Here is a 24,012-nt window from a genome sequence, read left to right on the forward strand (position 1 = left end):
TAGCTTTAAAAAATTATATGGATTTGATGAGACCGTGACTTTGTGTTTTTACCTTTGTTTTGTTTTCGTTTGGTCTCTTAGTGAAAAATGGATGATACGTATCTACTTCAAATCGTTGGACAGAGATGAAAATGATTTTGATTACCTAACAGAGAGAGAAAGAGACTCAAAATCAAGTGCTTGGGAGATGAATTGTATCTCTTCCAGGCACTTGAATGCATTTAATCATTGGAAAGAGAGAAAAAAAAAGAGTAGAATAATTTAAATCAACTGCCTGAGAGAATATCATTATTTCTTGCAGGCACTTGAGTGCATTTTCAATCAATCATTGAACAAAGATAAAAATGCATTGGATTACCCTACAGAAAAAGAGAGAGAGACCCTAAGTCAACTGCTTGGGAAATAAATTGTACTTTTTCCAGGCAGTTGAATGTATTCAATCATTGGAAAGAGATAGAGAAAAAAAGATTAACACCCTTTAAATTAATTGCCTGGCAGAATATCTTTATTTCTTCCAGGCAGTTAAGTGCACTTTATCGTTAAACAAAGATAAAAATGCATTCAATCATTAAGAGAGAGAAAAAAAAAGAGTAAAACAGAGAGAGAAAGAAAGAGAAAAGAATAAGTAAATCATTTGCCTGGGAGAATATCTTCATTTCTTCCAAGCACTTAAGCATACTCTGGGAGAATACCATTATTTTTTTAAGACAGGTGAGTGAACAGTGAGAAACTCCAAGTCAACTGTTTGGGAAAAAAGTTATATTGCTTGACAGTTAAATGCATTCAATTATTGAGAGAGAGAGAGAGAGAAAAAAGAGTAAGACACTTTAAATCAACTGCCTGGGAGAATATCATTATTTCTTTAAGACAGTTGAGTGCTTTCAATCATTAAATAGAGATGGAAACGCATTCGATTACCCACCCGAGAGAGAAACAGACGAGGCAAAAATATTACTGAAATACAATAAATATTTGTAAATTAATAAAAAATAATAATTTAGAGGAATAATAATTTGATACAAATCTTACTGATAAAAACTTTTATATTATAAGCATTCAAACAGTAAATAGATTATTAATGCAGTGGTTCACGAAATGCATGTATTTGATGACTTAGCAAAAGCATTCGATACGGTTTGCTCTGTTAGGAAAACTAGAAAAGGTAGTAATACATACTTTTATATAATCTTATAAGACAAAGAGTATTTGTGTAAATAAAACAAAATATTTGACTTTTTCAGAATAGTTAAAAATCACCTACTGTACCTTAGTTTAATCAATACCTAATAGGATAACTGCCCATTGGTGAACAACCATGGGGAGGCTGTCTCCATAGATAGAAATAGGGGTCCAATATTTAAGAGTTATTTAGGTTTGTAGAAAAATTAATCAGTCGATATCAAACCCCTTTGACAAGTCAGCAAATACGTAAATAGATATCCTAAAACCAAGGAAAGTGAAGGAAGAATCTGATGCTTACGTATAAATTATCTTTATTGTTTATCAGAAAGTCACTAGGATCAAGAGCATTTAAAAAATCGATAGAAATGGAAACCAAGTAGAAGCCACTCAGTTTGAGGACTGGTTTAATAAGGTTTTAGTACCAAAATAGAAGTATATTTGAAGGATATATCGAAGTGAGGAGCACTGTTTCAATAGTGTAGAGTGTAGACATAGAAGTGATGTTTTCCCTTCTATTGTACTATTATTCATTTAACCAATAGATGAGTAAACAGTATTGGTGAACTTTTAAACGTGGTTACAACAATTGATCAACCCAAATAATTAAGCAAAATTGGATAAGATATTGAACCTTATGAAGAATTAACTGATGCATTCATGCATATCTGTAAGGTATAACTGCAGCTTATTTCAAAGGTGCTATTTTAAGAAATATTGGTTTCAAGGAAACCCATTGTAATAGCATTTCAGTTGCTTTTTCAAAAATAAGAGTCACAGTACTTTACGTACTACTGCCTTGTCTGATAATTAAATGTATTTGATTACTAATGAAGCAACCAATCAAGCAGCAATTCTAAACCCTGTAGCACTAGGTATAGTATTGGAAGTAAAGCAAAAAGAAAGAGTTCAATTTACTAAGCTTTTGACTAGATCATGGGGACCATGCAGGGAAAAATAAATAATTGGTTAAAAAAGCAGGCGTTAAACAGATCAAGGAGCGTGATACTTTCAAAATAGGAAATATCTTAGAATATTGAAACACAAAAATTAGTAAACAATAACTTTGTTTAAGTTCAACATGCCATATAATAATACACATAATAATGTTAATTTCACTTACTGGTGTTAAATTTCAGATTAAAAAGAGATATATCTTATTTTAGGCGCAAAACTAACAAAGCAAAAACAAATTACATTCTTATTCCTAAAACTGCTTCTAAAAAATTTGGAATGACAACACTGCAAGCAACATCTAAGGTCATCTTGTCAGAGGGCTTTGTATTTACATTCGACATTTGTGAAATTCTGTGTTTTTCTTCAGTTGTCACTTGAATAAGGAAAAAGGTCTCATTTGAGTTTTTTTGTGAACTTTTACGTAGAAACTAGTGCCGTTTGTACCACACCATAAGAAAAAGGCGATTCAAGCCAATCTTTCACAAGTAAATACAATACTGTCTTAACATCATATCAAGGGAGAACCGTCATCATAAACGTAGAATAGGGGATTATAGAAATAAACCTAAAAAAAATTTATTAAAAAATCTATAATGATTATAAAATATTTTACTTTAATGAAGTACGTTAAAAATTATTAATAAATATTTATCAGGTAAATATTTTTTGACGACGTCACTGGTAAAAATTCCTTGTGTCGGTGGAATCAACAATGCGATCAAGCAGCGTTGCCATGTTCTTGCCTTTTTCTCTAGTATACGTTATCTGCATTCTTTTAACTTTAAATATTGACTTCTTTATAGAGTATCTTATCATATTTTATTAAAAAGGAACAGTAGTATTGTTTTGTGCCTGCCAAATACGCGACAAATCTTTATGATATTAAAAAGTGTTTTTTTGCGTTTTCTTCCTAAGCATTTGGCATTATTGCAAGCAAACAAACTGCCCATAGTTCCCCGGCAATGCTAATTCTAGCCGTACAATGTTCTGAGGGAAATATAGTAGAATGCCTATATTTACTCCTTGCAACACAACCTGCCAAACATATTACTATTTAAAAGATTCCAAAAAAAATCAGCTGTTTATACTGGGTATTCTCTATTTATTTCTACTTGTGATCGATTTTTTGAAGAAAAAGCTATCAAAATTATCAGATGAAATATTGGTATTATGTGGACATGAATAGACTCAACACAATTTAAAGTTTGAAAATAGAAGACGAAAACAGAGATATTATGAAAGCTATTGCAAATGCTAACAAAAAGAGGCAAAAGGGCATACCAACTGTTCTATCAACAACTATTCTTTATGAAAAGCAGATGAATCCCTTCATGAAAATTATTGGATAATTTCATTGATAATGAGAAGTGTACAAAGGCACGCTAGTTGTAACGATGTCGTTTCTACAATAAATATGAAACTATTAGAAAATGGAATCTGATTAAAATAATTTATTAAACAGGCAATGAATAAAACTGTCATTGATGAAAAATTGTCCTTTCAAAATGTCTCATTACCTTTTTGGGCTGCCAACAGCAGGCTGGCTGTTCTCCTTTTGAGAACGTTGAAAACAGTCTTCGTCCGTAACTCCCGTTGAATTGCTCGTACGCTTTATATTGTTGTTCAGTGGTTGTAAATAACTTCTGGACATGGATTCTTGGTAAATTTTCCATTTCCTTCGGCCCATCAACTCTTCAGCGATGCGTTCCAACCCTGCAACAAACAACAATTATTCAATTTTTTTTCTCTAAATAACCAATGTGATCGCGTGCTACTTTATTTAAGAAACAAATCTGGTCATAAAATATTTCGTGCTAATCGTCGTTTTCAATTAAAATATTTTCAGATGTCACCGATTTTAATTGGGAACGATAAAAAATCTTAAATTGCAAGCTAGCTGGCGTTTTGCTGCTATACGACTCTTTGTTCTGGAAAATTTAGGTCGCGCACACATACACACTTGATTTGGTTAACTCCTTAGCAGGACCGTATTTGCGAAACCAGAACTGTTGCACTCGTCTGTGGAAGTCTCGTGTTAATTTTAATTTGATATTACCCGGATTGGCTAAATTGATAAACTGAGGGTAATTAATAAATTTCTGCGGCAGTATGGTTTATTTACGTAAAATATTTTATACGCTAGAATAAGGCTTTTGTTTGGAGTTAAAGATGCGAGCAGACGCGAGATAGAATATACACTTTGTTGCAATATCATCATAATACCAACGAAATCACAATAAATTAGGAGATAATGATACAATATTATTAATTCGTGGTTAATTTTCAAATGATCTTCGTATTGTGATTCACTAGTTTTTTTTATTAGCAAGTAATTGAAATTACTCATGGAGTTTAACTGTTTGGAAATGACGCATTTTGTATGATGAATTATAGGTGAGTTCTATTTTTCTATAAAAAAATGATACTTTTCAAGGATTACCATCAACAATGGAGGACTTAAGGAATAATCAAATTATTAATAATAAGGCATTTTTGTTCCAATGAAATAGTACAATTACAAATTTTAAATATACAAAATATTTGGGAACAAAAAGATTTATTTGCTTTTTTCAAAAAAGGGCTTAAGATTCGTTTTATATAACAGATATTTCAAAAACCTACTAGATACTTCTTTATAGCTCTGAAGTTGATGCTAAAAAATAAGGTCAATTATATCTAATACGACTTGTATTTAATGCTGCTAAAAAGATTGCTATCTAATATTGTTTTAAAAAAAAGGCAAAGAGATACTAAACTCGGAAATTTCAAACCGATTAATTGTAGCTGAATTATATGAAAATCCTCTTTTAAAAAATTCCCTTCTGTGCTTGGGGATTATTAAAACATGCCTTTTCCGGACATTCAATTTATCCACACCAATCCAGTACACTATTTTCCTAGTAAGATATATGGGACAAATTGTCACCGCCTAATGCTACATATAAACCGGATACTTCACTTCTGAACCCTCTGCATTATACGAGTTTCTCTTGAATCTGAATAAGGTCCATACACAGTTATGGCAATTCTGATAATACTAATGCCTCACACAGTTCAATTGTAATTTTAAAGTAGTGTCTATATGGAAAAAGGGGCATTATTGCAGAGTAGGATTTCCTAATGTAAGAGGTTATGTGTTCAGTGAATTTAGGTTTAATTTTATAAACAAACCAAAATTTTTAATGCAGTTCTTGAATGCAAAATCAGAGCCAACAATACTGAGACCCAGTTCACTTAATATATTGTAATATAGCCTTTCAGGGGATTGTAAAAGATGATTCTGAGAGGTTCGACAAACTGATCCTAAATCTGAATTAAATCTAAAATTTTATCCTGGCACCATCGTTCGAACTAAATGAATATAAGATTTCTACTTTTCTCTCAATCTTATTTTCGATCATTGACTGCAAGAATCGGTATCTTTTACTCTGAATTATGTGTCACAGATATGCCTTTCCCACTTCTTAATATTAAAAAAAATCCGCGACCTTTATTGATGCGTTTAAGAACTTCCTCATTTTATCAGTTTTGCCCTTCACGGTATCTTAAAGATTCTGCCATACACTTACATCTGAAAGACCTCCAGTTTCCTTATAGTATTCATCCTTAATGTCCAACCTTCCCTATCAGAGAAAATCACTGACCAAATAAATAATATTTACAACATTTTACTAATTTCTAAGCATATTTCCAAACTCAAGAAATGCTTACCGAGCTTGTTCAATTCGACACTTTACTTCCGATCTTTACTTTCATTGGAATAAGTCAATAATTATACGTTTCTTCCAGGCACCTGCTAGAGAGAAAAGGACAAAGCGAACTGTGTACAAAAGCATAGAACCCTCGTGTCTTTCTATTTTTTCATTTAATATTTCAGAGAGAATTAAAAGAATGACTCTTTTAACTGCCTAAAATTATTAAAACATTTCCATCTCTTACAGGCAGTTGAAATAAAGAGAGAGTGTCACTGGATTGACTCGATTGGAATTAGTCAATAATTATACGTTTCTTCCAGGCACTTGCAAAAGAGAGCTGCGTACAAAAGCATAGAACCTTTTTGTCTTTCTATTTTTTCATTTAAAATTTCACAGGATTGACTCAATTGAAATAAGTCAATAATTACATATTTTTTCTAGGCACTTGAGAGAGAGAGAAGAATAGAGAGAACTGTGTCCTAAACCATATTGTCTTTCTATTTTTTTCTTGAAAATTTTAGAGAGGGTTAGAAGAATGATTCTTTCAAATGCCTGAAATTATTAAAACATTTCCATCTCTTAGAGGCAGTTGAAACAGAAAGAGAGAGTGTCACTGGACTGACTCGATTAGAATTAGTCAATTATTATACGTTTCTTCCAGGCACTTGCAAAAGAGAAAAGGACAAAGAGAACTGTATACAAAAGCATAAAACCCTTTTGTCTTTCTATTTTTTCATTTAAAATTTTAGAGGGAATTAAAAGAATGACTCATTCAACAGCCTAGAATTAGTAAAATATCTCCATCTCTCACAGGCAGTTAAAACAGAAAGAGAGAGTGTCACTGGATTGACTCGATTGAAATAAGTCAATAATTACACATTTTTTCCAAGCACTGGAGAGACAGAGAAGGATAAAGACAACTGTATCCAAGAGCATAGAACCCTTCTGTCTTTCTATTTTTTCATTAAAAATTACGGAGATAATTAAAAGAATGACTCATTCAACTGCCTGGAAGTAGTAAAACATTTCCATCTCTTACAAGTAGTTGAAATAGAAAGAAGGAGTGTCACTGGACTGAGTGGATTGGAATAAGTAAATAATTACATATTTCTTCTAGGCACTTGAGAGAGAAAGAGAAGGATAGAGAGAACTGTGTCCTAAGGCCTAAAACCATATTGTCTTTCTATTTTTCCCTTGGAAATTTTAGAGAGGGTTAAAAGAACGATTCTGTCAACTGCCTGAAATTATTAAAACATTTCCATCTCTAACAGGCAGTTGAGACAGAAAGAGAGAGTGTCCCTGGACTGACTCGATTGGAATTACTCAATTATTATACGCTTCTTCCAGGCACTTGGAAAAAAGAAAAGGACAAAGAAAACTGTGTACAAAAGCATAGAACCCTTTTGTCTTTCTATTTTTACATTTAAAATTTCAGAGAGAATTAAAAGAATGACTCATTTAACTGCTTGAAATTAGTGAAACGCTTCCATCTCTTACACGCAGTTGAAACAAAGAAAGAGTGTCACAGGATTGACTCGACTGGAATAAGTCACTAATTGCACATATCTTCCAGGCACTTGACAGAGAGAAACACAGAACCCTTTTGTCTTTCTATTTTTTCATTTAAAATTTCAGAGAGAATAAAAAGAATGTCCTAGAATTAGTAAAAGATCTCGATCTCTTACAGGCATTTAAAACAAAAAGAGAGAGCGTCACTGGATTGACTCGACTGGAATTAATCAATATATAAACATTTCTTTCAGGTACTTAAGAGATAGAAGGAAAATAATGACTCGTTCAACTGTCTGGAAGTAGTAAAACATTTTCATCTCTTACAGACATTTGAAACAGAAAGAGAGAGTCAAAAATTATATATTTCTTCTAGGCACTTGAAAGAGAGAAAAGGACAGAGAGAACGGTGTCCAAAAGCATAGAACCCTTTTGTCGTTTTATTTTTTTTAATAAAAAATTTAGAGAGAATTAAAATAATGACTCATTCAGCTGCCTGGAAGTAGTAAAACCGTTCCATCTCTTACAGGCAGTTGAACCAGAAAGAGAGAGTGTCACTGGATTGACTCGATTCGAATAAGTCAATAATTATACGTTTCTTCCAGGCACCTGCGAGAGAGAAAAGGACAAAGAGAACTGCGTACAAAAGCATAGAACCCTTTTGTCTTTCATTTAAAATTTCAGAAAGAATTAAATGAATGACTCATTCAACTGCCTGGAATTGATAAAACATCTCCATCTCTCACAGGCAGGTAAAACAGAAAGAGAGAGTGTCAGTGAATTATCTGGATTGGAATTAATCAATATATATACATTTCTTGCAGGCACTTGAAAGAGAGAAGTACAGAGACAACGGTGTCTAAGAGCATAGAAACCTTCTGTCTTTTTATTTTTTTAATAAAAATTTTACAGACCATTAAAAGAATGACTCATTCAACTGCCTGGAATTAGTAACACATTTCCATCTCTTACAGGCAGTTAACACAAAAAGAGAGAGTGTCACTAGATTGACTTGATTGGAATTAATCAATATATATATAAATACATTTCTTCCAGGCACTTGAGAGAGAGAAGGATAGAGAGAACAGTGTCCAAAAGCACAGAACCCTTTTGTCTTTCTATTTTTTCATTTAAAATTTCAGAGAGAATTAAAAGAATAACTCATTCTGCCTGAAATTAGTAAAACGTTTCCATCTCTTACAGGCAGTTGAACCAGAAAACGAAGGTGTCACTGAATTGACTCGATTGGAACTAGTCAATAATTGTACATTTCTCCCAGACATATGAGAGAGAGAGAGAGAGAGAGAAGGACAGAGAGAACTGTGTCCCAAGGCACAGAACTATATTGTCTTTCTATTTTTCCCTTGATAATTTGGGAGAGGGTTAAAAGAATGACTCATTTAACTGCCTGGAATTAGTAAAACATTTCCATCTTTTACAGTTAGAATGTCTATTGGACGTTAATATTTCAAAAAAGAGGAAACCTGTAGATGTCCATAGATACAAATCTATCCAGTGAATTAGATAGATATAGTAATTACGAGTTTTTTTTCACAGGAATGAATTGTATGTAATAGTATATAATGTAATAGTTGTTTTTAATACAAAAACAAATTTTCTTCTAGTCAGCTTATTATTATTATTTTCTGAATCTTTTGGTTATATCCTAGAATCCATATATATCCGGATTTTTTTCTGTCGGTTTCTCTTATACACTCCTAGAATCCTAAGGATTTTTTAATAAGTGAAATATTTTACTTCTTTTATTCAGCCGATCCACTTATCTAATTGTTAAAAGATCAAGGTTCTTTGAGGTCATTTATTGCTGTTATTTCATTTTCTTCTAAGACTGAAAGATATATTAGGAAGAAAAATGGACCGTGATAAATACTAGTGATTGATATTAAGGACATAACAGTATTTTTTTCTTATATTTAAATTCATTAAAGATAATTTATTTAAAATAAACCAAAAGTCCGACAGACAAAATAAGATACATACTAAATGAATTCACTGGTCTTTTTTTTTCTACAAGAAGCTAATGACTGGGGGAACAAACAGGAAAATCAGAACAAAAAGGGAAAAGGGGAAGATCCGCTAAATCCGGGGGACTGATTTCATTAGGGAAGGTCGTTAAACTGGAGGTATATCGATTTTCTTATTACTGGCCCATCGTGATTATTTATCATCACTATTTGGACAGTTACCATCGACATTGGGGGATAGATATGGATCTTTATATCGTTTGTGTCTGCGGGTGACAAATAGTTTTGAATTTCCAATAAATTGATTATATTGAAAGAAAAATAGAAACACTGTATTTAATAAAATGCAAAGAGACTTTTGAAAAACTAAATTATGTCAGCTGTAGAGGTATAAAGCAATAATTAATATATTAGGGAAATCACAAATGAAGCAGAGGAAGATTTCTAACTGGATAACTAAAAAGATGATAGAAATGGGACTGGAATGGTCAAATAGCTTAAATGATAAATAAATTGCTTAATAAAGCAGGCTACTGATGTAGAAATAACAATATTCAATAAAATGAGATTGTTTTAGGGATTTTCATTAAAATAAAATAATTTCACTTGAAGAGCACCTCTTTATTGACCTTCCGTGAAGTGGCGGTACCGTAGCGTTACCGGTAGGTGCAATCAGAGAATAATTCCATGAAAATCACAGATATAGGCGAACCAAAAGTGACTTAAGTATCTATCTCGCGGTTGAGTAACAATTAAATATGGCGCCCGGTCACGACATCCTTGTAGGAGCACGATTTTAAGTCGGATATTCAGATTCTTCTTTGGGATTTCAATCATATGGTGTCTATCTGGTTAGGCAATGTCAAGATTTATTAAAAACAAAACCGTGTTGAAAACATAACTTGGAAATTTTGGGCATGGAAAATGAAGGGTTACAAATTATTGATAAATATAATATAGACCCTAAATATTTGATGAAATTCTTCTGAAAACTCACTGTTATTCGTCCATATTATCCAATCTAATAACGCTTTTTTATGCTAAATATTTTTATATGAAATTATACCAAATTAAACAGTGTTATTAAATTAAATATTGAATATATATTTTCCGCAAAAACGTTGTTTTTTATCAACAGAACCCTTAACCCCCCACCCACCCCAAACATTTCATCAGTACGAAATTCTTTTGAAAAATCACCGTTTTTCATTCGTAATATCCAGTCTAATAGCACTTTTTTTGTATTAAATATTCATTAATATACATATATGTAATTATATCAAATTTAAATAAACAAACTGTATTATAATATTAGATATTAACGACGAAAGCAGCTGTTATTTATGCCTATTATTTTGGAAAACAATGATTTTTGCAAACAATTTATTGCTGGTAACTTGTGTGGGGTGGGTGGGGGGTTAAGGGTAGAGTTAATAAAAGACGGTTTTTTTGCAGAAAATAATTGCCTGAGAAAAAAATGATTTACAAGAAAATTTAAGGTGATAAAAAAATCTACAGTTTTTGTATCTAAATTTTTCTCACATAAACTTGAGGTTTTTGAGTCACACATGAAAAAAACCCTATTTCACTTCTTTCTTTCTTTCAGCAAGGTGTATCACTATGAAAATTGCAGTAGTTTTGCCATTTTTTATCGCAAATAAGTAAAAATTCAGTTTTTTAAGATAAGAAATAGTTTTAAAAAAATTCAGTCTTTTTTGATTCTGGATAACTTTTCATTATTTAGATTTAAGAATAAAGTTTTTAAATTAAAATATTAGTATATTTATTAACCGTATATGGTCAAGGTATATTTATTAAGCCGTAAAATATACGTATATCATGTACGTATATAAACTTGATTAAAGACCAAAAAATGAAAATGATCGGTGTGAAAATGAGCGGGTTGTTTTGCTTTTAGGGTAGCCTGTCGGGAGCTTGGCATGAGGATTGGGAGAGCCGTGTACTTTTCCCTAATTGAGTCCCATCTCAGGTATGGTGTCTGCTTTTGGGGTAGTTCAAGCAACTATCTTCGTGCTGTGCGTTATATATGCGGGATATCACCTAGGGAATCATGCCGACCATATTTTATCAGGGAGGGCATTCTTACAATCTACTGCCTATACATACATGAGGTGGCGTGCCTTATTTTCTCCCATCAATACAGGTTTATCCTACAGAATCCACGATATGTCACCCGCCAGCGGAATAATTTGCGGCTTCCCATTCCAACATCTGCCTTGGTAAAGAGATCAATTTTTTATGAAGGTATAAAAATCTTTAACCACCTACCAGAGGACATTAGAGGGGCAAAATCTTTTATCAAATTTAAGTTTCTCTTGAGGAGATTTCTGAGTGGTCGAGCTTATTACTCTGTGGCTGAATATTTCAATGACAATCAGATTTTAATTAATTAAGGGAGACCTAGCTCTTTTCCTAACCTGTTTGTTTTAAATGTTTTTCTTTTTTTTGATCCCCAAATGTTGAACTGTACTTAGTTAAGAAAAGTTAGATATAGTTGATTTTATTAATTCAAAAAAAAATGTAAATTTTAACTGTTTAACTTTGATTTGTCATTGTAACTTGTATTTTTAAATATAATTTTAACCTTGTTACTCTGTCTTTTTAGGATTAGGTGAAACTTTGTTTATAACAATATTTTGTTCAAACAATAAAGCATATTTGAATTTGAATTGGAATTTAATCTAATGATTCCATTAAGCTACAAAAAAATAAACTAAAAATAGTATTAGAAAAAAAATATGAGAAAATTTCTCTAACGAAAGATTATGTTAAAGATCATTTCCATCTCTTTGCATCATTGTGATTAGAGCATAAATTTAGTATATAGTTAAAAAAAATTAAACATCTGATACATACATACAAACATCATAATATGTGTAATTATTGTATTAATATTTTTAATATTTCTTTATGTTAGACTCTTTAGGTATGGACACATACAGATATTCACATCTAGGTGCAACTTAATAGTTAAGTAAATGAACCTGTTAAAATGTATAGAACAATATAATGATTTATAATTACATATGCATTAATAATAAAAAAATATAAATATATTTGTATAGATATGTTGGCAAATTTTGAAACAAATTTTGAATCAAGATTTTGGTTTAAGGAAAAATTCATTTGTTGGATATATTTTATCTTTCTTAAAAATAATTTTTAGGAACCATTTTTCATAGTCTCTAATTGTCTTATATGATTTTTAGAGACTCCCCTCCATCCTAAAATTCCATATGATAAATGACTTTGAATTAAAGACAAATACAAAATTTTCAGTTAAAGTTTCTTGATTTTCTGAACTTATTCGTTTATATAATAAGTCCCATATTCCTAAATTGTCAATTTCAATTGTGGTATTTCATAGATGACGATTCTGGGATTTCATGATTTGTCACTTTTAAATTTTTTAAGTCTTGGCAGGAAATTCTTATAGGCTGCAAATGGCATATTCTTTATTTTTTATACATTACGCGTTAACTTATTATATTAAAACCGCTTTCACTTTCAAATTTCAATAGTTATTATGATCATGCAAAACCAAGAAGTCTTCCTTTGAACTTATCAAATCACATATTATGTCAACATGTGCAACATATCAAATACTTAGCAAAAACAACCTTGATCATCTCACGATATTTATAATTCCTTGGCAAAGTGTGATATAATTTTTCACCTTGATGGACAATCTTTTATACTTGCAGTGGATTATTATTTCAAATTTTTGAAAAAAGCAAACCTTAGTAAAAAGGTAATGTGTTGCAATTAAAATCAATTTTTTCAAGACATGGTATACCAAAAATTGTATGCACAGATGAAGGACCTGAAGTATTTTAAAAAAAATGGCACACATAATATTATCATTCAGGATATTACTACCACTAGATAAATCTAATAGACAGCGAATGTTTTAATAAATAGGACTTTACGATATCTCCGTCCTAATCCTGAACCACTCAAAACTCTTTATTTTGTTCTTCACACGTGTTTCGCTTATGACGTTAGCATCTTCGGGAGAAAATGAAAACTCAAAAAGTGATCTTATATGCTAAAGATGTAATAAAGTCAAAATCCAATAGAGCATGGCTGGACCAAGGGTTTTAAAGCTATCTAGTCCTACAATGTGGCCAGTATTTGAAACTTGTTCCGCCAAACTTGACTTTTTAATCTTTCCATATTTTACATGATTTCTATGTTATTTAAATCTGATATAAATTGATCTTCTTCTTTGCCATGTCTACTTCTTATCACAATCGGTACTTAGCTAAGTTTACCTTGAATTTTTCATTGTTTCTCAAAGTTTTCTTAATTTGCCCGAACCTTGGTAAATCATTCTTAGAAGTCTTTAAAAACTCTATCAAAGCCCCTTGATCATATAGTATTGCAACAAAAGTTTCCTTATTTTCATCTATTTCACACCTGGTAGAAGTTCTAAAATTAATATCAAACATATGTCTTTTAATCGTTTAAACTATTGACCACAGCAATTGTTTTATATCTTTCTTTTTCTTTCTGAAATCTGTTACTATTTAGAGAAAATGAGACCAAACGATACACCAAGAAATGCATGTTGCAATTTTATGTTGAAAATCATGATTAGAGTCAGTGGTTATATATCTAAAATGTTTGCTTAAAAATCAAATAAAAATTAAATATATTACATGATTCCAAATTACATGATTTTTTTTTACATTCTCAACTTAGCTATAGTTTTTTAATAGGTGCCTAGATGAAAAATATGCACTTAATCTTTCTCAATAATCTATAATATTTTTTAAGATTGATTAATATTTAAAGACTTAAGTCTTTAAATAATAAACTATAAAGACAAATCTAATATACTACTTTACCTAATCACAATCACCCGCTTAAAGTACTTCACTCCAAGTACATACCTAACAAAAATAAATTAAAAAAATACAAACTAATTTAAAGAGAGAAAAAAAAAGAATATTCCTCAAAAAAAACCTCAAATCTATCTATATTTGTAAAGATATAACACTAACATAGTTTAATAAATATTTGTATATTTTTTACGTTCTTTATGTTAACAGGTAATAGATTTAAGAGCTTGGATGCCAGATAAGTGAAAAAATTTAAATGTACGGACTTTTGACATAACGGGATAAGTACACTGTTGCTAGTGCTTAATCTGGTATTATGATGATGGTTTATATATATATATATTTATATATATATATATATATATATATATATATATATATATTCCTTTTTTCTTTTTTGTACATAAAGTTACTTGATGTTAATAGTGAGAGTGATGATATATTTTCGTTGTATAAATCTTTTGTAGGAAAAAGTTACTTCTCCTAAATATTATTTTAAGGATATAATTTTGGACAGTTTATAAAGGTTTTAACTTCGATCTATACATGTCTCCCGATGCCACTATGCCATATCTCAATAGTCACTCAACTAAAGCCTTATAAACTAGAATGCATAGTTTTTCTCACCAAATTTCTCAAACCATTACTTTTCAAAAGTTCACTCAGATATTCCAAAGTTTCTGGTATGGGAGAGCTTAGGGGCAAAAAAGATATCACATTCACTTATTGACTACTAAATTAAATTATTGACTTTTGAATTAAACCGTTGACTATTTTTGACTGAAAAGCAGTCATGAGGTAGTAACTCAAATTCCTTTACCAAAAACTTAAATGTGGTCAGTTGGAGATCCTGAAGTGGAGACAATTATTGATCTGATTTTATTGCCAGGTTTATGGATTTTTGGTAAATAATAAAATTTTGAAAGTGTTGGGTTCGAAAGTTGTAACTTGAAATTATTTAAAGAGTAAACAAGGCATTTGCTAGCACTCAATGCTTTTTTAACCTGCGAGATCGTTTTTAAAAAATCTTTTTATCTTAGGAGATAAAAAGATATAGGACTAATAAAAAGGATGACAAAAATTAAGTATATTAATAGAGCTTTGTACAATTTAGAACTATATAATATTTTAATAAAAAAATTGGATATAGCATATATAGCACAAACACCAAAAACTCATTTTAAAATTAGTTCCAAGCCAGAAGAAGCCCATTTACAAAGTAGCAGCTGGGCTTATATGCAGGATTTCCTGCAAATGCCGCGCTTTTCAGTATGGAGTTTTAAAATACCACTTACTCTTCGGAGCCTTAGGTGTGTACTATATACATATAACGACCCATATATACACATCTATATGCACTTTTTGAAACACGCAAAATGCATCTAAATTGCAAAAAAAAGCCGTAGAACGAAAATTACAATTAGAGCTGCCGCAGCAGCTCTAGCGGAATATATGGGGGTCCTACTGCGGTGCGTGTTCATTAAAAAATCTACGGAAAATCGAAGGAGAACAGGAACGGATTAAGGGCTTACTATATAAATCAAATAATATAAAAACGGCGTCTTAGAGTATTTTTTTTAAGATTTCATAACTCTTCAAAGCTCTATATAAATCCGATTAAATGTCCCACTCTATTTGGCCTGTGCTGACTATCAGAAGGCGTTTGACACAATTGAGAAATGAGTCTTTATAACAGTAATGAATAAGAATAGATTAAAGGAATCGAAGAATAGAAGCCAGAATAGACTCTAGATACCTAGATCTAGATCACCTTTTACGTAAAAATTGATGAGGATTTAATAACAGATAAAGTCAGAACATAGAAAGTTGTTTACCTTGGCCACCTCCATTTTGCTGATGATATTGTACTCATTACTAGCAATGTAGATCAGCTTCAAACAATGTTCCAACAACTAAAGATTGCATCGTGTCAAATCAGAAAAAGTCAGCAAGTAGACACATACAAGATCAGAATAAGTAAGGAAAATCAGACAGCAGATATTAATAGAAGAATTGATGTTGGCCGTTGGTCTAGGAGAAAAAATATCAAAGAAAAAAATAAGAGGAAGAACGAAGGTGATAGATGTAGTGGAAAAAATAGCGAAACTTAAATGGCAATAAGCAGAGCATAATGTGACACAGACAGATAAACATCAAGAGAGAGAGCGAGACAAATAAAAGGAAGCGTAGGCTGATCTAAGACGAGAATCGATTGCTGGTAGAAACTGGTTACAGATAGCACAGGTCAGAAAGACATAGAAGGCAGTTGGAGAGACCTACAGTTCAGGAGTGGACAAGCAATGGCTGAGAAAAAAATATAAGAAGAGCTCTAAATACCTTAGAGCCAAGCTCAATCATATTATCTAAAGAGATTTTTCCCTACAGAAGCATTACAATAAAAGACCGTATTGAGAAAACTAGAAATCGAATCGTAGAACTTCTTTATCATTACTAGAAAAGAAGAAAGTCCTAGAAGGAGCTAGACATTTACTCTTAATTAGGTAAATTCCTTTAGGAAATTTGGATTATTAGTTTATAAACCTAAAAGGACTTCCTGGATTCACTGTTGCACCAAGTAAATGACTTTTTTGGAATAAAAAAAATGATTAATACATATATTTTATTTTAATGCTTAGAAGATGTACTGTCGATGAATATAGTCAAATCAATATTATTTTTAAAGAATTGCCAAGAAATCAGTAAAATACTTGAAAGATTAAGAGGATACACAAATCATATCGTAATGTTAAAGAAGCGAATGAAAATCAGAAAAATAATAATAAATTCTGCATGTGTCCTTTACAATTTCTTTATAGTTCCCTAACAGTCTTGGAAAAGTAACATTGAAGATGACCTAAATATAAGGTAGAAGCAGCATTTATATTATTTGACTTCCCAATCTACCCGTTCATTTATCAAAATCATCTATGCACAAGAGAACTGATAAATGAGGTTATAAAAAAGCCAAGGGAAAATAGAAGAAAGAGGAGAATTTGAATCTAAATATGGCTTAATTTGAATGGAAAGAACTCGTCAAATAATCGGTAAGGATCAGGGTTTTATAATTGTGATGCTGCTATTGGAATTCCTAGTTAAAGGTACAAATGTATTTTTATATAAAAAAGTCTGAATTTATTTAGACAGGGTGACATAAAGCAAAAAAGGATCTATCAGTAAGAAAAGTATAATTCCGTTAATATTTTCACACTATATTTTTGATTGTCTTACAAATTTTTACTTCTAGGAGAGTAAAAATACCATAAATTAGGAGCTCTCCTAAAACCATTGAAAAATCGAAATTTTCTTATTTAACTAGCAATGAGAAAAAAGTAATTCAGTTTGATAAAAAAACTGATCAAATATTATTGAACTCATTGCTATTTCTTAACCTAAGTGCATCCTTGGATAGTACCTTAGTATTAGCTCTAAGATGTATCATTGAATTTAAACAAGTTAGGGTAATTTTGTAATATCAAGTTTTCATCCATAGCTGGGAGATGTAGTATCTCTTCTGCTCAATTTATTTAAATCAATATCTGTCTTTTAGAATAATTAATCTTTAACTCTCATGAAATAGGACGTACAACTTTAACCTCCTAATCACTCATTTGTAATCTTTACTAGCATGTTTAGTATTAACTAATAATATATCACTCGAAGGTATAATTAAATACTATTGAACATAGATAGATGTTTTTTGATAAGGTTTCTCAAAATAAAAATGATGCTAATCAGAAACCTTTAGAGAAAAAAAAACTTTAATCAGTATTTAACGTGATTTGGATTGCAAGGAAATTTTTTAATTCCTATTTACTTGTGGTTAAGTTCCTTTAGGTAACGTCTATTTCCATCTAGAACTATTTCTATTTAGAGATCTATTCGTAATATGCAAGGAACCTAAGCAATGTATACTAGCTGTAAATAATCAAACCGTTGACCAAATCATGAATTTCAAATACCTGAAGTTAGACAACAAGCTTATAGAGCTGATTACATTTAGATAATTGCGCGATATTTGATGGAGAAATAAGCATAAGTGTATAATGACATATGTTATTTAGATTACAGCAGAAATCACTACAACCAAAAAGCTTATTAGACACCGGAAATGAAGAGAATAAAGGTTATATACATTTGAAAACGATTGAGCATACTCTACCATATCCAAGATGGATCAGACAAAGATAAATAAAATGGAGAGACCACATACACTGAATGAATGAATGATGAGAAATTGGAAGGGTTGAGAAACATCAAAACCACCAGGAAGGGGAAGAAGATTTTTTGAGGATTGGCTTAATATGATTCAAGTTAAGAGAGGCTATAAGAGACGGCAAGACAAAAAAGCATCATTCATACCTTAACGTCTGAAAAATGTCAATCATCTAATGATATTAAAATGAACTTCTATGATGTTTTCATTTATGCCTTGTAGTTTCTTTTTTAACAACAGTTTGTTTATATTGATCTCAGTCCTTAACTATCCAGCACTCAAATAGTCATATCAATAGAAAAGTCTTGGATATACCCTTCAATAAAGATAAAGCATGTTGAGAACGATGACAAAAATTTATATTTGTTTAAATATTAAGGAGATAAATAGAATCAAAGCATCTGTACGAGCTCTGGTATAGAATTATACTCTTTAGTAAGATATTTGAGGATTGGCTGAATATGATCCAAACTGACCATTAAAAAAGTGATTTCAAATGTAACTAATAGCTCCTACGCCACTGATGAGATCCTATATTTTACGTAACTCGATACTTTTGAACAAAAAGGCAAACCTTTATTCTATAACACCGCATTGGCTCGAATTCTCGCACGTATACAAAATATCTAATATAAAAAAAAAGAACGAGATACTCGCGATAGCGAAGCAGTCAGCTGTGATGATGACCTTAGAGTTTCTATGCCGATTTTGGTTCGCCTATTTTGTTATTACGACGACCAACCAAGTGTCGGGTTTACTATTTAGGCTCGGTTTACACGGGCGTGTAATTTAGTGTTACTCTTAGCCGGGTGGTCAGGCCGCTTGGGTAATTAAATTACGGGTTTTTTTTTTGGTCGATAGATGTGAGTTCAGGTGGGTTAATATAAAAATAATCATCTAATGAGATAATCGTAGTTTCCCTATTGACTGAATTGCGAACCCTGTCATCATATTATGAAATTTTGGAGTAGGCCATTTTGAAGTAAGTGGAGTCTTACTTAAATGATCGCTTAATATGACATTTGTCAAATTAGCGTAACAGGGCCAAATGTTAAGAAGAAGTTTTAGGTGCGTAAATAAATGCACAATTGACTTTTTGTGTATAACATACACACCTCATCTCACTCGAGATATTCTTAATGATAGCTCATGAAATGACAATTGGAATTTTGACAAGTGTTAATAAGGGTAAAATAAGGGGACAACTAAGGAAATATTTTTAAAATTTAAATCATATTAACTTGAGACATGGGACATATTTTTTAAGAGTCTTGCATGTTGTTCTTCCAGAAAATATACCCTTTTATATTTTCTATATGCGAATTTAGTAAACAAGATGCTAAAAAAGTATGTTTAATCTATAGTGTCAGTTAAATCTAGTAATTATATAAAAAAAAAATATAAAAAATACCGAAAATATTTTTTCTTTAAAATAATACCAGCCAAAAAGCAATTTCGTAGGATATTCAATTATTTCTTTTTTAACTATGCTTAGATATGCATGAGAAAAGGATCAAATAAAGTGATAGGGAAGCTTAACTGTTCTTTTCTCACCTATAACAGAATTGATCCTAAAGGTTTAATCTGTTTAAACTGACTGAACAAGATATCTTTCTTTTTATCTAATGTTAAACCAGATGAAATACTTATCACTTCAGTGATTTAAAACTGTCATAATTAGTAATAAGTAATAAAAATATAATTTCAATGTGATTTTTTTTATCGTATCTGAAATGACAAATAAACATTGAGTTGAATGTTAGTTGGACTTTTGACAAACGACTTTAAATATTAGAACTGTACTAACGAAAAATTTTGTATCAAGTATTTAAAGTCATTTGAAGTTTTTCCTTTGTTTAAATATATATTATCAGCATATATGCCAGAAACTCAAAATAAATTTCCAGTTTTCCAGGCTTTTGCCGTCATCAGTTTCCCATATCTAAAATTATATTAAAAGTAATTTTTATTATTTTTCATTAAAGTTTTTGTTCTGTTCGAGACATTTAATGATATTTTATATACTCCAGGAATTCAAAGAGTTTTTTATATTTTTTAAGACATTTAAAATATTATTTTTCTATTTCAGGCATTTGACAATTTTTAGTATTCTAGAGATTTACAATATTTTATTATGTTTTCAGGTTTTCGAAGTAATTTCTTGTCTTCCAGGGATGAGTTATTTTTTCACGTTTTCGAGATTTTTGCAGTAATTCTTTCATGAGCTGAATATTAAGTTTGTTATCTCAAAATTTTATTATCTATCACGTTTTCCAGGTTTTTGGAGTAATTCTTAATGTCTTATAGAAATTAGTAGTAACTTTTCTCAACATTTAAAGAGTTTATTTTATATATTTTATCTAGAAGGGAATATTTAAATAAAATTTTAAATATTATATTTTTTTCAAAGGATTCTAGTCATAGAGGTCATAAGTCCTTTTTTATTTCACCCCAAGCATTTTTAAAATAAGTTTTTAGTTTCTTGCAAATAGTTGATATATAAACTTTTACCACTAAGTTTTTCAGTTATTAAAAATATTACTTCCGTTCTCTTCCAGCAATTTTTCACGTCATTTCCACGCCTAAATTTGGTAGAAAAAAAGCAATAAATGCATGAAAAAATCGGTTTTTCAAAAAATATAACTGTCCCAATTTTTAGGCCTTCTAGAGTAATTTTTTTTAGTTCCAGGCATTTTATGTTATTTTATTATGGCCCAGGGATTGAAAACAAAATAAAAAAGGCATTTAAAGTAATTCATGTTGTACCCAGAAAGTAAAATGATTTTCCACGCTTTTAAAATTTTTATTATTTATAGAACATAAGAATATTTTCCAAGATGATAAGCTGATATAAAAATTCTATTAGAGAATTTTCGTTGGCATTAATTGCAATGTTTAAGATCTTGTAGCACTTTTTGAATATGGCAAATTTGGAACCGGTGAGAATTATGGTTTTCTTTTCAGATCGCCCTAGAAATATTCATCTATTAAATTAATTTTAGCAATTATTTTGTAACATCTTCGGCAATGAAGTAATTAAAAAATACCTTTGTTGTGCAAGTATATACAGGAAAAATGGATCACTTAAATGGACCTGACCTATCTATTCTTAAAAGATAAATTATAAATTGAATTACTGATAATCCTGCCTTAAATTTTACGTTTTAGTAAAAACTATGCATAACTTAAATGAATACGAGGCACCCTAAGTCAATAAATAGTTCTAGAAAAAGAAAAAATGTGTTCCTAATTATATTGTAATGAACTAAGCTTATATGGTAGCCTTTTATTTACCCTATATTTTATAGTGAGTGATATACAACTAAATTATTGTGTGTGCTGAAAGTCTCATAGCAGAAATGAAATTACCATACTTATTACTCAAAGATAATGTGTGAATGAAATTACTAATTTTATATTTAAGTAAGAACTATGCATAACCAAATTTTTTAATAAATAATTTGCAAAAAAGAAAAAAAAATTCTCAATTTATAAATTAATTAATAAAAATTCGCGCGGCAGCTTTATATTGAAAAAATGCATAACTTAAGAAACGAATAAATTTTTATAAAATCATTTATAAACTCGCATTTAAATACGATTTTTGATATCTTTTAGCGATTTTTAAAGTCGGCAAACATGGAGCCAGTGAGAATATTGATTTTCTTTCCTGATCATCTTAGAAATTACTAAATATTGAATTACCCAGTAGTTATTTTATAGCATCTTCGACGTGGAAGTAGCAAAATAATATTGTCTTGCGTTTGAAAGTCTTATTTGCAAGTTTATCTAAAAATATGCATAACTTAAGTGGATACGATTTGCAATATTCATAAAAATTATTTATAAAGTGAACATTTTATTCACTTGAGAATCCAATTAAATCATTTTGTCTAAAGCTATATTAATACGTTTAAAAAATGCATAATTTTAATGGCCTCGGCATACTTATTCCTAAGAAAATATTTAAATTAAATTATAAGTAATCTTGCTTAAAAGTTTTAATTTATTTATTTTTTTATATGTTATAAGACTAACACTTTTTTTTTAAATCGTTTATAAACTGATATATTTATAGGCATTTAATACTATTTTTGATATCTTTTAGCAGTTATTAGGATTAGCAAATTTGACACTGGTCTAAGAAATTACGAAACTTTAAATTAAACTCAGCAGCCTAAAAGGCGTAGTTTTACGTTTAAGTAAAAACAATGCATAACTTATGTAAATACGATGCACCTTTGCTTATTAAATAATTAAAAAAAAAGAAAAAATCCGTTTTTGTCATATGATAAAAATAGACTGAACCTACTAATTTCTAAACGACTTTTTCTAAATTACGGATAAGACTTAATTTTACGTTTTAGTAAAACCTGTGCATAACTTAAATAAAACGATGCATCTTTATTTAATAATAATTATAGATCTATGCATAAAATTTGCCTGACAGCCTTAATGGCGCGTTTTTATTAAAAATGCATAATCTAAGTGGAGACGATTGACATTTTCCCTAAAACCATTTACAAGCTGAATTTTTTTCAGGCACTTAATACGATTTTGCTACACCACAATTTGCCTTTATTTTGTTTGTATGCCTGTCCAGTTATTTTTCCAAGAAATTCAAGCTAAAAAGCCGTATTATTCTTTCCAAATAATAGTAATACAAGTAAAATAAATATAAATTTCAGGAAATTCACAACAAAAGCTCTTTGCCATTTGAACAAAAAAAAAAACAAGCTCCGTCCCTGTTGTAAAAGGGGAGGAAGTAAAAGATGGGCGGGCAACATGCAGTGCGTAATGCTTTTTTCCTGTAGTTCGTATCGTTGAAAGCAACGAAACCGAATACGGCCGCCGAATGCACATTTAAAAGCGCACTTAAAAAAAACGAAAAAAAAAAAACGAAAAAAAAAAAACTTTTCGCTGCATGCTTCCCGCATCGCTCCGAGCTCAAATGCGTACACGGTGCGTAATTAAAAAAAAATATGGGTTAACATTGAAAAAAAAATATATTGCAGACTTTTTTTTTTTCGCTCTGCTACTACGAGAAAAGGGAATAATTAATAATTTCCCCGGGCAAAAGCTGCTGGCGTTTTCAGCTTTTTTTTTTTTTTAAGCGACTCTGAATAGTCCTTAATATAATTGCTCTTTTCGTTTATGTGGGTTATTAAGCAAATTGCTGTTTTGCTTCGGTTTTTTTTTAGGCCTCGAAACGTTTAATGATATGGGGTTCGTTTTTTTTCTTCAGTAATATGGGTTTTAGTTTAATGCGTCAACGAATAATAAGCTCGTTTAAGTATTGCCTTTTTCGATAGTCATCAGGAATTATATGTAGTTCTAAAAGCAGCTGCGTTTGTAGGTTAGTTTCTTGTTCAATATGAGTAGTTTCAGCTGTTGGTCAATACGCGGGTTTCTATTTTCAGCCTAATAATAAAAGTAATGACAGTAATTTATTGTCCAAAATGGCTTCATTGTTTTTCAAAGTGTTCTCCATACTTCGGGTTATTTAGGCGCCCAACGAGGTAAAAATACCTGTCTCGTTTTATTTATCATCTTTTTTGCTTGTCATGTAGAAAAGTCGCATAGATGGATTCTTTTAGCATAGAGCGTTT

General features: G+C 30.5%; 1 protein-coding gene across 1 annotated transcript in view; it reads right to left on the reverse strand.

The window, feature by feature from the left end:
* The window catches only part of LOC126746590 (mushroom body large-type Kenyon cell-specific protein 1), a 166,907-nt gene that overhangs the window by 70,745 nt on the left and 72,150 nt on the right, over positions 1 to 24,012 (reverse strand). The window contains exon 2 of the mRNA XM_050454899.1: positions 3,654 to 3,849. Within this exon, the coding sequence (XP_050310856.1) occupies positions 3,654 to 3,849 (196 nt within the window). The remainder of the gene's footprint in view (positions 1 to 3,653; positions 3,850 to 24,012) is intronic.

The sequence above is a fragment of the Anthonomus grandis genome, chromosome 17 (genome assembly GCF_022605725.1).
Source record: "Anthonomus grandis grandis chromosome 17, icAntGran1.3, whole genome shotgun sequence".
Classification (NCBI taxonomy): Eukaryota; Metazoa; Arthropoda; class Insecta; order Coleoptera; family Curculionidae; genus Anthonomus; species Anthonomus grandis.